The sequence below is a fragment of the Oxyura jamaicensis genome, chromosome 1 (genome assembly GCF_011077185.1).
Source record: "Oxyura jamaicensis isolate SHBP4307 breed ruddy duck chromosome 1, BPBGC_Ojam_1.0, whole genome shotgun sequence".
NCBI lineage: Eukaryota > Metazoa > Chordata > Aves > Anseriformes > Anatidae > Oxyura > Oxyura jamaicensis.
The window spans coordinates 175,386,806-175,403,611 of NC_048893.1; the positions used below are offsets into that span (position 1 = coordinate 175,386,806).

The following is a 16,806-nucleotide window of genomic DNA, read 5'->3' on the forward strand; positions in this document are numbered from 1 at the left end:
TGGATTTTAATGTTCAGAGTCATCTTCTAATGAAACATCAAGTGAGTAATTGAAACCCTTTCTGTTTGTAATGAAACATTCCCCGTCAGTATTTGCAACCTGAGCAATTTGACATTGTGGGAGAGGAACAGAAGGTGAAACGAGAGAGAAGCGGGAGGCTGATTTGTTCTGCCACATGGGTAAGATGCAGACAGTAAGCAGAGAGCATAGGCAGTGGATGTTAAATGTTCGGTAACAGTTTAGTAAGTGCAGCTGAGTGAAGGAGATTGTGCTGCACAGCAACCAGACCCTCAGGAATTTCTGGAAAAACTGAGCTTTGGAAAAGTGCAGGGTGCCCATATACATCTGAAAGTGTACAGGCCAGCTCTGCTGCCTGGCAGATGGACAAGAGCTGTCTGTCCTTTCTGCTTGTTTCTATTGCAAGGTCTGTGATGCATCAAGGTGAGAATGAATGGCATGAAAGGTGGCAACTCTCTCCACTTTTGGAAGCACTTGTGTTTCCTTTCCCCTGACACACAGGGTCAGAGTCTTTCAATCCTGTATCACTGTTCACCATAGGAAGGCAACCTGGTTTGGTGCCAGATCTGAGCCTCAGAACTCTACTCAAAAAACATCATTTTGCTTGTTTGTTTGTTTGTTTCTGCCTACCTCTTCCCTGGATTTCATTGCGTTTAGCAGCTTCCCCCTGCAATCCCTTCTCTGCCAGTGTGGAGGTGTGGGCTTGCCCTCTTTCTGTGCCATGAAGGAGTATGAGGGTGTGTAGGAAGGGAGGAGCAGTGAGCTGGTTTTTCCTTCTGCTGAAGCTGTTTCAATTTCAAGCTGGTCTTGGTGACCAAGTGTTTCCATAAACCAGCTTGATGAGCACACTAGTCACATTTGATTTAGCAGGGGATCCAAAGTTCCCATTTTTAGAGGATGGGAAAACCATTAATGGCCACATGCCCGTGGATGCCACGCGTGCCATTGCTGCCACAGGTCTGCAGCACACTGCTTAGACCTGCACATGAAGACTGAGGGCTGCAGAGAGAGTCAGTGCCACCATGTGGACACAGAGCTCCTGTGTGACCCATGTATCTCAGACCGATCCTATGTTGGAGGAAACTGCCCCAAAATACAGCAGATTTAGCTGTCTCACTGTCAACTGGTAAAACAATAAAAGTCGTTGCTTGGAAATCAGGCAAATAACCAGCCAAGTTCTAAGTCTTCCTCTACCACAGAATTCAGTATTTTAACGTAAAGGTCTTCCTCTTCTAGTCAAATACCCCAGCTGGTTGGCTAGAATCAAATTTATTTTTCTCTCTCCTCTTCTAGTGGATATCTAATTGTTCTGTGAAAACTGAACAGCTTCATGAGAAGGACTTATTAAATGATGAAGACATTGGAGTTTGGCTTCTGAATAGGTAGTGCCTTTTTTCAAAAGGGACAGGATCTGAAACTCAGATGCATCCTACTTCTCATCATTATGGCTGAAAAAAACATGTGATGAATCAAATGCTTGGATTTAAGTTTTGCAGATGGATGCAACATCTGTATCTCTGCTCTCCAGTACAGTCCCACTGGCTTCAGTTATATTGTCTATGGTGCCCAAAAGGAAAAGTTTCATGACTAGGCATTTCTTTCAGACGATGTATTTGATATTCTTCATGTAATGTTTCTTCTGCCCTTGGAGCTATGCAGGTGAAATGTGGTGCTGTTTATAAGTCCTGTTATTTTCAAGTGGGCCCAATTTGCCCAAACATATTTCATTAAGGCTGAGTCCTAATAGTGCAAGCTACCTACCGTTCCTGAGCAATCTACCGTAACAGCAAAACAGCAAAAACAGGGAAAACAATTTTGAACAAGTAACAGTTCTTAAATAATCCTGACTCTACAAGCACTAAAACAAAACCAGGACACCTTCATAACGGCCTTTTTAACCAAAGGGGAATGGTGAGAGAGACTCTGCTGAAACCTTTTACTAAAGAATTTGTTTGTGCAAAACTTTCACTGATTGCTTAAGTCAGGCTCCTTTGGAATCAAACAGAGGCTTAGAATAATTCTTGAAATTATTTAGCAAGGTTGTGCCTGATTTTCCACTCCTCTCCCTTCACTTCCCTGTCAACACCAGTGGGAAGGAGCAGAGAATCAAGTCCAATATTACTTTTGAAAAAATTACGTTCAAGTTTTAAGGAGAACATATGAAATCTTTAGAATGAAAACAAAGTGCAAGACAAGAAATAAAGACTAAGAATGGTGGTAGAAACAAAGGATTGTTCAAGTATAATTTACTTCTGAAGACTGCTAATTTGAACTATAGAGCAAATGGCAGGAAAGTCCAGTAACATATCAGAATGGTCACTCAGAAGAAAAAATAGCCATAAAAACACCATTACCAAAATTTCCATATAATTCATCTATACAGGTTTTAATAGATTTTTCTTTAATGCTTTAAAATTTATCTTAAATATATATTAGTAAATTAACCATCATTTTATTTAAAATTCCATAAAGTGCTCATTCAGTAAATGATAACAAAATTCCATTGCAGCAAGGCGAACTAGCTGGAACCTACTGTGCGAGGAAATCAAAGGACAGCTTAGCTTTCACTTGCAAAGAGAAAAGAAATGCGTACATTTCTTCACAGCCCATGTTAGAATACCAGAAATTGCATTTTTTTTTTTCTTTAAGAAATAGATCCTTTAGAATATTAAAAAAATAAGTTTAATAAAGCCTGTGCTTAAAACAGCCAAAGTACTGTATGAAAAAAAATTGCACATTTGGATACCATTTCAGCCCTGCTTTTCGTCAACAGGATAATACGAGGTGTATGTGATGTTACTGGAGAGTCTCTCAAACAGGGCTGATTATCCTACGCTATCAGAGCTCCTCACGGCGCGGTGAAATTTTCAGCGTACTCTTGGTGGTTGCCATGGCATCTGCCGATGGACTGGCAGAGTCACACGCCGCTAACCTTTTCGTTCCCTGGACTGATGCTTCCCTTTGAGGTACCATCCACGTGACGTATTCCTATCGTGACCATTGAATAATCCTTAGTCATCATTTTTGCCTCCTTTTTCAGACTCTTCATTTGCGCCAGTTGGAGCTGGCTGGAGTTGTACGCGAGCGCTGGGATAGTGTTCACTAAAATCAGCTGGAAAGGTTTCTTCTCCTCCTTGTAGCGACACTGAATGTAACGAGAGAAAGCCGAGCGGTAGGTCTTATTGAACAACGTATACACGAGTGGGTTGACAGCCGAAGAAAGGTAGCCAATCCAAACAAATACGTTCAGTAGTCCACCGACAACTTCTTCGTTGCATGATGCCTTGCAAATTACGGCCATCACATTGGTGATGAAAAAGGGGCACCACATCACAACGAACAGAAAGAAGACAATGCCAAGAACCTTGGAAGCCTTCTGCTCGTTGCTGATGGATTGCATGGTTCTCCTCCCAGAAGTCCCCACGTCCCTGTTCAAAGAGCGCTGAAAGAGTTTCTCTGAAGAAAGGGAACTCTGAGGGAGGAAACTAAATGAAGCAAACTTGGTCTTTGGGCCAATGTCATTCACACATAACATGGCTTCTTTCTGCAGCGACTTGATAGTTAAAAAGTAAGTGACCACCATGATAGTTAAAGGGATGAAGAATGCCACAAAAGAGCCTACTAGGACAAAATTTTCATCCGCAAGAAGGCAGCTGCCTTTCTTAAACACTTTGGAGTCATCTTGTAGTCCAAATACAGGTACAGGCATGGAGATACCTGCAAGTGGGTTAGAGAAAGAGAAGGTTAAACATGATAAGAAAAATTACTGCTTCCAGTCTCTACGAATAAATAAACAAAACACTCTTAACTGTACAGAGTTCATTTCTCAAAGAATTACCAGTTACAGGACACAAATGAACATTAACAGATAGAGCCATGATTGACAGGCATCCCAAAGCAAATTGATTTTACACGGGGGAAGGAAAAATACAGTGTCTTATGTTTCAGCAGCAGGATACTAATCCTGTTCTTATGCCATTTTTACTGGGGCCACACTAAGAAACAATGCGGTGTGAAATGTTGTTCTTGCACACGTCGAGTTTGTTGAAGTGAGCTGTGGTTTGTGCAAAACGGTTGTTCTTTCCTAGCAAAGAAGGGCAAGGTGAAGAACAGCACTGGCATTACACAGTATTCTGCTCTAATCTCAATTCCCTCTCTCCAAAAAAACTCAGTCACAGGTAAGATACGGTTGCTTCCATCAAAGGGTCACGTAATACCTGGTAGCAACAAGAGGGTATGTTCTTCTGTTCTTGGATCTTGGCAATGATCTTGCCCCCTTGCAATGATCCCTGTGCTTGGCTCTTGCTCCTGCCACCCTGGCAAGGGCTTTTATCAACTGTGATCAAGGTGATACCTCGTCTTTCTTTTCTGGGGTGGCTGTCAAGAGTGGTCCTGGGCTGTTTCTTGTAAGAGGATTAAAAGTGTTCTCAGTACTGGTTTCTGACTAAGCTTAGGATTTTAGGAGGAAAGATAAATTATTTAGCAAGTCTGAGAGTAATCGTCCATTGGCTCTTTTTCTGCTCTTCCTGTAATCTCCAAACAGTCAACACAGTCTAGATGCTAAAAAAACTTCCCATGGCAACAGCCAGAGGAAAGATGGGAACAAATTAAGCACTGAGATACAAGACAGCTTGCAATGTGGCTCACCCTCCAGGACTGTGAAGGTCCCTTTTTCAGTACTGCCAGCCACTGCATGCTGCCCTCCCAAAGCACAGCCCAAAGGCAACGGCGTCAGTGCAAACCTTATCTTCCCCTGGAGAATGTGCTATGTCCTTGCTCCGTCATGAGCAGCAAAGCCAGGTGAAAACATCCATTCTCCTTGGAATGCTCCTCCTGATTCAAGCCCACTCAGCCATTTCCTTGGGGACTTCCGCAAATGCTGCTAGTGCCTGTACGAAGTCAAACAGCTGCTGGTTTTTCCTTGTTTGCTTTGTTGTTTGTTGGTTTGTTTGGTAGTTTGCTTGTTTGGTTTAAATTTCTCTCCTCGCCTCCCCCCAGATGGTTGCTGTCTCTCCAAGAGAGGCAGTATTCAGACAGCAAAAGGGATGATGTGCTGTGAAGACAGCAAAAGTGGAGTTGTGAAGCAATAATGCAACCCTGCTTGGACAAAAGCTGCTGTGATTCTGACTCCCGTGCAAAGTTAGCATCACCTGGGAGCCTCACACCCCTTTGCATCTTCAAAGAGAAATCCTGGATGTTGTGTTTGGATTTTGGGGAAGAAAATGAACCAGAGTAGGATCTCCTATGACATGACTGACATGACAGAAGGATGCTGTGCCCTACCTGACCCCTGTGTGTCCAAGAATGTCCTTCCTGGTTTACAGATGAGTCCTGACACTCAGCCTCCCACCACCAGCACTTTAATGGCACTTGCCCTCTACCTCCCTTTCATTCTGTTCCCTTCCCTTCTTACTCCAGTGGCTAGATGGAGAGTCCTTTGAAAGTGCAAGCTTTCACTTCATTTCATGCTTGTAAAGTGCATAACAGAGCACCAGTCCAAGAAGAAGGCTGTGAAGTCCAGGCACAATGCAAAATAATAATTATAGTAATAATATTAAGCTATTATTCTCTTCAAATGTTCCATTCTTTCGGTGCTCCTGGAGCTTCTACAAGGCTCTTTCTTTTTCTAACAACACTGTGGCTTATTTTATCTGCACAGCTTTGAACTGAGTCATGGCAGTGTCTTGGGCCAATTCACAACAGTACCCTCCTTATCTGCCCAGGGCAGAAGGTGATGGAGAGCCTGTGGTATTGCCCTTTCTATTTCTGTTCCAAGACTGCACAAGCCTACAAGCTGGAGCTTCATCCATGAGAAGCCAGCGTGTGAGATGCAAACTGATGCAGTGTGGGGCAGCTCCTGGCCTGAGCTGTCAGAAACCTCCAGCAGCTCCAGGAAGGGTCCTCCCTGGAAAGTCCAAGTCAGTCTGTTTGAAGACACCAAGGAAGAGGTCACCTGCAGGAGCCTCATTGCCTGAATAATTCAAGGTGCTGAACACTTCCGAGGATCTGAGGAAAGTTTTGAATCTCCTTTTCGTTTTTTCAGATGAGTTGAAGGGATACTGAAGACACTAAGTGCCTGCCAGCACTGCATTTCAGCCTCATGGAAATGCAGCACGAGTCAGAGCAACACCACAGGTTTTCCGTCCGTTTCTGCCCAGTATAGATAACAGCAGGGCTGTTTTTTCATTTCATTCGAGGACCTAATGTGAGCTGCAGAGATAAAGTAAACAATGGTATTGACAGAGTAAAAAGATGCCTTTTGTTACTACAGACCGTATGGTTCAGCTGCATCAAGAGTCATGGGAGGAGAGTCAGCATCACCAGAAAGAGGAACATTTTAGTGTAATTGCAAGCTTTTTCAAGGGAAAGGCCAAAGTCAGTTACAACTCCTCACCCAAAACACAAGGGCAGTAATTCTCCATCTGCTTTGTTTTGTTGTGAACATATTCAGAAGAACTGGCATCTCACATCCAGATTTCTGGCTTTGAAATGTGACTGAATGGAAATGAGCTTCAGCTTGTAAGCTGGAGTTTTCACATCTCCTTGTGATTCCTTCAAGTGCAAAAGTGCTGTTCACAGCAGAGCAGCAGCAGTCACTCCTAGTCCTGTATGTTTTTTTCTGAATGACCATTCAAGGCATCCTTCTCCTACAGCCACAGGTAGCTGGTCCCTATAAAATTTGAAAGTACCAGAGGCATCACACAGTTTGGTAGCAGAGAACACTGCAGCTGTAACCTCCTTTTTGTGTACATCCCAGTTCAGCTGATGTAAGGGATCCCACAAGTGATATCGTGGCATGGAATAAGTTAACTTCCCGCCCAACTTTATCTTTTTATATCTCTTTAGAGACTAAACTTACTGTTCCTCATCCCAAAGGAGCAGAATTTGTCTCTCTTCACTGGTTAGCTTCTGGCCTCTGTAGCATGAAAATGGCAAATGTGTCCCAACAAGGACACAAGGACAAAATTCAAAAGCAGTCATGCTTAAAATGTAAATACAAAAATTTCCCTGTGCAAACCAAGGCTTCTACTCTGATGGGATTTTTAGGAGGCATTGTGCAAGGCCATGAATGTCAGCCACATAACAATGAGGTTTGGACAAGATCAAACTCACACTGTAGGCAGAATTATTAAAAGGTCCTGATCTAAGCTGTATTCATGCATTCATAGATATGTGAAAAACGCATGCTGATATACCAGTTAACCTTGTGATAAAATAACAGAGCTGACAAAGTTTATGTTAAAATTACTGTACCCATGTACCCTGTCCTGGCATAGAACCATAGAATCATTAAGGTTGGAAAAGACCTCCAAGATCATCTAGTCCAACTGTCGCCCTACCACCAATGTCACCCACTAAGTCATGTCCCTAAGCACCACGTCCAACCTTTCCTTGAACACCTCCAGGGACGGTGACCCCACCACCTCCCTGGGCAACCCATCCCAGTGCCTGACTGCTCTTTCTGAGAAGAAATGTCTCCTCATTTCCAACCTGAACCTCCCCTGGCACAACTTGAGGCCATTCCCTCCAGTCCTGTGAGAAGAGGCCAACCCCCAGCTTCCCACACCTTCCCTTCAGGTAGTTGCAGAGAGCAATGAGGTCTCCCCTGACCCCCCTCTTCTCCAGACCAAACAACCCCAGTGCCCTCAGCTGCTCCTCACAGGACTTGTGCTCCAGGCCCTTCACCAGCTTCGTAGCCATTCTCTGGACATGCTCCAGGGCCTTGATGTCCTTATTGTAGTGAGGGACCCTAAACTGAACAAACAGTCTTCCAGAGAAAGAGCCTGAGTCAACAGAACAGCACTTCCTAAAGGACCCCATGTTCAGGTTTCAAAGAGACAAGAGAAGGGGAAACAAAGCTAGGCTCCATAATTTCTGTCAGCCATGACAGCAAGCATCCTCTTGCTGACCCAGATGTAGGTCCAAGGTGCTGGGTCTGCAGGGAAGGCCTCAGAGCAGGCTAGAGCCCCCAACACACCCAAGCACCCAGCCAAGGATTTGTATGGCTTCACTGGAAATCCCCATACTCCTTAAGAGTGTCTGCCACAGCAGCCTATGTCACTCAGTGAACAGCTGGCGTGGGCCAACTCTTAGCTTTTATTAGGCTTTATAGCAACTGACTGAATTATTCTTTAAAGGGGATTGATCTATTTCTCCTTGATTCAGATATGTACTTTCCTGTTTTTTATGCTGTCCTTGCTTTCTAGCTCCCTGCTTTTGGTGACTGTCGCTGTGTAAGACACAGACTGTGCAAGTGTATTCAAACTTCTAGAGAGGACCAAGCAGGAAAGGTTATTGCAGCTCAGCTCTTCCACACCCTGCCCACCCCATGTCCCTGGCTCCCACTACCTCAGGGTCAGTCTGGAAAAAGACTTGATATACTCTGCGTGTTTTTTATTCTCTGTCTTACTCTATTTCCAAATCAAATTGAGCTGAGGGACAAGGAAGCTCTTGGCATAGAATGGGAGTATCCACTCAAGAACTAAAAGTATGTCAGCTACTGCATTTCCAGTTGATATTCCCCTTTATATCAGAACATTTTCCCTTGTGGACAAACCCTAAGTATTATGTTCCTCCAGTATAAGGTGATTTATTCATATAGCTTGATTTATACACATATGGCCGTTTCAAACTCTATAGACTTTAATAAACCACAAAACAGAACCCAAATAATAAAGATGAGTAATAAATCCTGCGTTAAACCTCAACCATTTGGGCACAACTTCAGAGTGACAAAAGGCTCTTAAAAACACCAAAGGTTAAGAAGTAAAGCAATAGCATCCTTCATGGTGTTCTTTCAAAAATCCTGGTAAAACGGACAGAGGTTGATTTAGTGGTACACAATGCTGGCTTGCAAATCTTCAGATACACAGCAGCCATAAAACCAATTTAACTGGACAGGTAAACAGGGTTTGTAGCTGCCTTGAGCTGCTGAGATTATCAATGATTCAAAGCTGGAATTTACAATATGCCCTGAAGATTGACAAACTGGGGATATTTAGGATGAATAGTAGCAGGGGGAATGAACTGATAAAGTCAAGGTTCCCTCTGCCAACTCTCCTTCAAGCAGAAACTGTTGCATGCTTTCAGCCCATATAAACCAATTTCAATTGATATTAATATAAATGAGTATTACCGTGCACCTAAATAAATGTGCACGAGTTAGGAAATACCTTTTGGAAATGCCATTACAGTTTCTCAACAAAGTTCAGCACCTTTGTTCACTTTTGCACGAAGAAGAACAGAAACCTTCCTGGCTCAAATTTTAGCAGTAGCATCGATTCTGGCATATTTGGGTTATGGGCCAAATCCTGGGCCACTGCACAAAGGTGTGCTAATAATGTTATAACTGCCCAGATTTTGCCAGATAGCAAAGTTGTGCAGTTTGCTGATGGGTAGCAATGCAGAAGCAGAAATTTCCACCAGGGGAAAGGATATGTCAAAAAGCACTGAGTGGTTTGGGAATCACCATCGGAGGCTCCATCTAATCAGCTTGAATGTTAGAAAAAACTCTGAGCTTTGCTGTCAGCAGCTCAGCAAATCTTTCAGAAAGCATATTATTTAGCCTAGTAGGAGATATATTCAATTCTTTTTACATTAGAAAATTATTGTAAATTATAATTTATAATAATATAACGCTGTAGCTGGTCTATTTCACTTTCGAAAAATAGAATCAGAAAAGTCTTCTCAGTGTCCTCCTGATATATATGTCATTGATATGAAGCCTATTTCTTACAAGTGCAGAGATCTGCCTGTCCAAGTTAATTTGCAAGACTGTGGTAATAATTTAAAAAGAAACAAAACAGAATCGGTAGAGCATTACAGAGAGGACAGAGCAAGAAATGAAGGACGGCTGCATGTTTTCTGACCCAACTGATTAGAAATCCAGGGCTCCCAGTTTGGCTTATTTATGAGAAGAAACTGCTGATGGAGTTGCTTATTGCTTTGGTATACTCCTGTTCACTTACAAAATGTGCATGCAGTCCTATTTCCTGGGTGCAGCAGTTTCCTTGCTCTCATACCCAAGTGCCATTCTGTCTATATACACTCCAAATCCCCTTTCTTAGCTGTGCAGCAGGATTCATTTATCACAATTCTGTGTCCTTCAGGTCCAGTCTTTCCTACTTCCTTGCTGAATTTTCTAATCCTTCTGAGTATCTGATAAAAAGATGCTAATTTTTACACTGCAATTTCCAGTAGAGCCTCTCCACCAGTACAGTTGTTGCTTTTCATCTAGTGATGTTATCTTTGGTTTGGGAAGAGGCTTCTGCCAAGGTGCTTATTGGCTCCTGACAGCTATCCCAGATCAAGAGACATTGTTATCCTCCTGTGTAATACGATTACCCACTCACTAAAGGGACTGACAGAGGCATCTAGAAGTCTACACTTGTCAAACAGCTAGAAAGAAACATTTATAAGTGCCCTAAAGAAATTTCCTTTGAGAAAAGATTTAGGGACTGGGGATTTTGGATTATACCATGTATGCAGCAAGGAGCAATGGTGAATGGACACCGGTGGTTTCAGCTGAACAGGCTGAAATAGTGAGCCTTGCTATTGCAACCAGTTAGCTTAGTGCCAGCACAAGTATGTCTGCAAGGGGTACCTCCACTTTCTGCTCACTCAGGAGGGCAGAAGAGGGGCCTCCAAGGGGAAAGAAATTGCTGGAGAAACCTGTGCTGCCTGGTCTGGTCATTCATAAGCAGGAAGGGTCCCAAAGCTAGTCTTGGTATCTCATTTCAATATTATATTTTTGTAGTTATTCCTGATGTGCTCATAATTTCCAGGTAATCCCCTCCTCGGCCCTTGCCTGCAAATAGCCTCATTTTAACTGAAACTCTTGTCTTTGTAGAGTAAAATTCCCCCTGCCTGGAGTTAGCACACTGGTGACTTGCAGGACTGCACACCCACAGGTAAAATTTTCACCTCTAGGGCCAGCAAGATATGTTCTCCTTGATCAGTGGAAACCTCAGAAGACTGGAAGACTTTATGCAGAAATGTCCTTTTTAGATGACACATAGGTTTGAATTCCAGCTGCTTATTTACTATAGCACTTACATCTACTGAGGTTCAGAACTTTTCTTAACTAAATAAGAAACTGCCTAGCTGATAAATTTTTGTACAATATGGTTAAGGAACAAAACAATGTGGAGCACATGCTGGATTCTTCCTCAGATCTCCCAGAGATTTGATGGTTCTTCCTGTTACCATACTGGGCTAGATCTCACAGTCTGGTTCTGAATATCTGAGTTATGTTAAGGTTGGAGAAAGTTGTTAAAGACCCCAGCCCTAGCCTCGCTGAATGTGTCAACTTCTAGATAAAAGTAAGTCTCCTCATTTCCTTGTGTAGATTACTGTGCAAATTCAAGTCAAATGCATTTATAGAGAAGGAAGGGATAGGCAAGAAGGCATTTGGACTTTGCTTTTGCTGTTTAGCTCGAGGATGTACAGGAGATTAAAAGCCAATAGTAGAAAGATTCTGAAAGATTCCCTCTTTACTGGTCCAGAGGAACCTACTCAACTGGATCTCCAGTAAGGAGTGTCATGGTGGCACATAGAGCTGACCTGTTCCCCTAAGCAAGCACCATCCCTGTGTTTCCCAGGTGACATTTTAGCTCATCCTTAGAGGGGCACACACCCCAGACAAGAAATATCTGTGGGGGTGATTCACTAGTGTTTTGTCACCGTGTTTGCATGTCACATCTGAGGTGAAAAGGCACCTCCTTTTCCCATCTCAGTCGCATGACTCTCAGATGATGATGAGAATTCATGGACAGAACCACAGCAGAGCTGATGCTGTCAGGGAGCTCTGGAGGCCCCCGTCCCCAAGCCCTGCTCCAGCAGGGCCCCCAGTGCAGGGTGCCCAGGACCCCGTCCAGGCACCTTGTGCCGCTCTCCCAGGAGGAGACCCCACAGCCTTTCTAGAGTTTGTCAATACAATTTATATTTTTCTATGGGTCTGGTGAGGTCTCCTGGGAGCCCTCCCCTTGCCCTGGTCTCCATCCCAGCTCTCCCCACTGGAACAGTGGCATTGCATTTCAAGGGAGGTTGGCAGGACACGTGGCCCTGTGTGCCAGCCTTTCTGCATGGGCTCCAGTTCACTCTGTACATCTGCCCTTGCTTTAATCCCTGCCTCCAACCAGGGGAGGCCTGCCAGGAAGGAGAGAGGACACTGTTTCACATTACACGGTGCCTTGAGGAAATTGTATGGGTTTCTAATGTAACCACAGCAAACTTTTAGGACCTCCCACCCTGCAATTCATCTGCAATATTATTTACTACAACAATTTATTGGTGAGATTGCAACTAGGGGGCAGCTGGCCGAGCAGCCTCCGAGCCCAAGGTAGCCAGATGGCATCTGCAGTCCTGCTGTCAGCTGGGATCTGGGAGGGAGCTGGCCTTAATATTCTCCTCTGGGGGACACAGGCTGTGTAACCACTTCACCCATGATGATTAGAAATGACTGGAAGTGACTGACCTAATGATAAAGAGTTGAATGTTTTGTCTGAAGAATTTCAAGACATGCCATCGGTCTCCAGCCTAGCTCTCCGCAGAGGGGCAAAGTGCTCCTCACTCTTACTTAAAGCTCCTTGATGGACAAACCTGCTATTGCTGCTGCTCAGCAAAATGCAGGAGAACAGGTCAAACATCCTTTTCCCTTTCTGTGTACACAGTTGATGTTTAAATCACATTGGTGTTTTTAAGTTCCCTGAGGCAATGGCTTAATTTCTACCTGAAAGAAGATACAAATTTGTAGTTTTCAGTGGCTTGGTGAATGTTGCTGTCTAAAAAGTCAAACAGCCTGTAAGTGGGATCAATTCCCACCACCTGTGATACTCCTGCTTAGCTAATCACCTTTTTGTTTTCCATGACAGGTGGCTTCCTGCAACGTTCATTGTTCAGGCCCCCAGGAGAATAGGTCTGCATATAGTTGTGCTTCAACATTGAAAAAAAAACCACCACCACAATACGTTTTTATCAGGATCTTCCCAGATCACACGTTATCAGCCTGCCTTTTTAGCTGTGAAGCTCCTGAAGGCTCCTCAGGGCTAACTTATTATACGCTCTACATGCTAAGTACACAGTAATGCTTCATAAAAAAGCAATAGTAGCAATAAGCGAGAAATTATGGGCAGATCTTAGATATTCCACCATCATAAGCAACTAATGCGATGGCTCCTGGAGCAGTTTAAGTGACAAGATCCTCTACTATCCCAGTTTTTACACTTCTGGGCTTTTAATTATTAGTTTAGATGATTTGTTAAATGCTGGTAATTTACTTAACTCTGGCATAATCCCCCACTGGACTGAACAGAGATTTCTGCTGGTATCTCTCTGAGATTTCTCCAGCACTGCTGTTTGACCTTGTGTAGTTTAACATGGCATTGAAGATAACTGTCAGATAAGTTGTTTAGTATTTTATTTTCTTTAGCAACCTTTTTTGCCCTGAGACAGACAACTACCCCTGTAACTCATCTGGATTTTCTGGTCCAGAAAGTTGAGGCTCAGGCTGAGACACATTATTTTTGCTGCCAGCTGCCTCCTTCGGGCCATGGTCTGCACCTCATGGCCCCAGTTCTGGATGCATATTTGTGTCTAGATTCCACTTTTAGCCAGATCTTTTTCTTGTCTCTCCATGCCTCCTTTTGAGGTTGCTTGCAGAGGCTTCTCATCAAGCAAATGGTCAGCTTCTTATTAGATATACAAGGAAGTTGCACCAGTGGATGGTTATTGGGGTAGATGTCCCACCATGATGTATAATTAAAAAAAAATAATAATAATAACAGGACATAAAGCAATTTACCAACTTGTACTGGTCTGAACGTAATGATTCAGGATACTCTGCTCTATGCTTTGCTGCCCACCTGGTGGATAATGCCCTTCACACAGATTGAATTGGTCTTTTGTCACATCAGGCAGTGCCCTTTTCACATCTGGAAGATGTCAGAATTAAAGAGCAGAAGGAAAAGCAATAGATGGTATCTGCCCATATTTCCAATCTACAGGCTGCAGTGTAGGTGATATGCAAAGATTGCTAGGCTTATCTTTCTGCTAAACATCACAAATCATTGTCACCTTGACAATGTAAAAAAATGAATACATGAACTACCTTTACAACTAAAAATAGTTACTCTGCTTGCTGGAGGGACCTCTTCATGTCCTGCAGTAGTATGAAAACCAGGGCTTGTTTTACCATGGGAGCGGTCAACCCCAAACTTTGGGGCACACAGTTGTACGCATAAAGTTATGCTGCTCACTCTGTGCACCCGAGACCTAAAAACACACAGTATTTTTCTCAGCAGTCTCATGGTTCAGCTCAACCTGAGGTTGTGGGGTCTCCTCTTTGGAGATCTTCACAAGGTGCCTGGATGGGGCCCTGGGCACCCTGTGCTGTGGGGCCCTGCTGGAGCAGGGCTTGAGGCTGGGGACCTCCACAGGTCCTTTCCAGCCTCAGCCATGCTGTGGTTCTGTGATTTTGTGATCCTAGCAATAGTTGTCCATTTGACATTTCAAAGCTCGGGTCAAATACAAAATTGTAATGAGGGTTATGTTCTGCCCAAAGGAAAGAAGTCTTCCCAGTGGGTGAGATTTCCTTGCAAGAGTAATGCAGGTCTGCATACTGTGACGTGCACGGCTCCAGCTGTGATCAGCCAGAAAATAGAGCCTTTATTGCAGTGTCTACACCTGCTTTCAGAAAGTCATAGGAGTTTGGCAGGCTGCTTTCCACTGGTGACTCTGGAGGACAGAGGAAAAATCAGCTGACAGGTACTTCTAAATTTTGTCGCAGGTAATTAGCAATATGTTGTCTGAGCTCTGACAAAGCCCATGACTTTTATTAGCTGGGCTTCTGTTTAGGAATGGTGCCAACGACATGGGCAGGGAAATACATGAGGGAAGTTAATTGCAGCCCAAGTGTGCCGCAGTTTGCAATGTTCATGCTAATTGGGGCAAATGTACGGGTTTCATTTTAAAGCAGAATCCTGTGATACATTTATCTTTCCTAACATTGTAAAATGCAAAATCTGGCTTTAATGAATTCTAATTCTTTAAAACACATACACGAAGCTGTGAGATTGCTCTGTGCAGTTTTAAAAGGACTTCAAATTTCTTTTTCACGACATTTTTTTCTTTATGCAACACAGTGCTACTTTAACAACACTATTTTTAATTTATAAGGTGATTAAATGCAATTACAGTGTGCAAATGACAGAGTTTATAAATCCCAACATGAGTCCTTGTGCACTTCTTTCCCATTCATTTATACTGCATGTGGCTTCTGCTGTGCAGAAGTCCCTGTTCCTCTGATTAGAGATGCTCAAGTAATTTCTTGCTCAATATAGGAACCCCTTTTGACTCTATGCTGTTGTAGAGAGCCACTAGATCTACCAGAGAGGTCTGTGTACACGTCTTTTCTACATTTTGCAACACCTCACATAGCACTTTCTGGAGAAATGTTGGCCTGGTGGTAGGACCGAGACTTCCCTCTCCAGTGGGGAAATCTATCCTGGATTCTTGTGTGTGTTGCACATTGTGCTGGGTACACAACTGGCCAAAAATACAGCCTTTCAAAGAAGGAGGAATAACTTATAATAGGCACTGTACTGTTACTGCCTTTTTTTTTTTCTTAAAACATTCCAATTACTCTGAAATGTCCTACAAAAGAGAGACTGGCTGATTATAGGGCTTATTCATTCAAAGGGACTTGATAATAGGACCAGCCTTGTCCAATTGAACTTAATGCTTCTTTTGCCAGTACCTTCAATGAGAAGAACACAGTCCTTATGGTCTTCTAAGCAAAGACAAGTTAAATAAAGAAAAGGACAATGAACAATTCTGTCGTCAGTACCTTCATCAACCAAGCTCCTTCCACATAGCTATGCTATTAAAAATACAGCTTGACTGCGTAAAAACTTGCCCTTAAAAATAAAACCAAGCAGAAAGAAAAGATACACGTTAATGGTGTGACCATTCCTTGTTTCTTTTTTTTGCCTATGAAGCAGAACGTTTCTTGCAAAGGAGAAGTATATAAAATGAGTGCATATGACCATTTCATGGGAAAAGAAAGCCTTCATCTTGTCCTGCCAATCAGGTAACTACACAAAGAAAACGGTAAATATAAATGTAATAATAATTGCATATATTACATCTCTATTTGACAATACATATGCACTGGTAGAATATATTCTCTCCCATTCAAAAATCTGCCAGGTCACTCTTGTTCCTGTTTCAGAAATTTGGCCCTATGGAACTTTATGATGTTTCTTTATCTCTGTGTTTCCAAATTTGGAGAATACAGACAGCAGCTCAATGAGGTTCAATGGCGTGAAGTTCAACAAGGAAAATGCTGGGTGCTGCAGCTGGGATGGGGTAGTGCTGGACACAGGCACAGCAGCTGGGGAGCATTGCTCAGCCTGCAATGTCCTGAGGAGGGGAAGTGCAGGGGAAGGCACCGGTCTGTGCCCCAGGAACCCATGGCAGGACACATGGAACAGCACAGAGCTGTGCCAGGGGAGGCTCAGACTGGACATTAGGAAACATTTATTTACTATGAGAGTGGTCAGACACTGAGACAGGCTTCCTGGAGAGGTGGCTGGTGCCCCATGACCATCAGTGTTCAAGAGGCATTTGGAGAATGCATCAAAAATATGCTTTAACTTTTGATTAGTCCTGAAGTGCTCAGGCAGCTAGATTAGATGATCTTTGAAGCTCCTTTCCAATTGGACTGTTTTCTATTCTATTCTATTCTATTCTATTCTATTCTATTCTATTCTATTCTATTCTATTCTATTC

At 43.2% G+C, this 16,806-nt stretch overlaps 1 protein-coding gene and 1 long non-coding RNA gene across 2 annotated transcripts in view; one reads left to right on the forward strand and one right to left on the reverse strand.

Moving 5' to 3' along the window:
- Positions 1–1,106: 1,106 nt before the first annotated feature.
- The window catches only part of HTR2A (5-hydroxytryptamine receptor 2A), a 25,948-nt gene continuing 10,248 nt past the window's right edge, over positions 1,107–16,806 (reverse strand). Inside the window, exon 3 of the mRNA XM_035322907.1 lies at positions 1,107–3,735. Coding sequence (XP_035178798.1) covers positions 2,936–3,735 — 800 coding nt within the window. The 3' untranslated portion in view covers positions 1,107–2,935. The remainder of the gene's footprint in view (positions 3,736–16,806) is intronic.
- LOC118165062 overlaps positions 3,729–16,806 on the forward strand; it is a 23,454-nt gene continuing 10,376 nt past the window's right edge. Inside the window, exons 1-3 of the long non-coding RNA XR_004749839.1 lie at positions 3,729–6,003; positions 14,579–14,781; positions 16,017–16,105. This is a non-coding gene — a long non-coding RNA (uncharacterized LOC118165062). The remainder of the gene's footprint in view (positions 6,004–14,578; positions 14,782–16,016; positions 16,106–16,806) is intronic.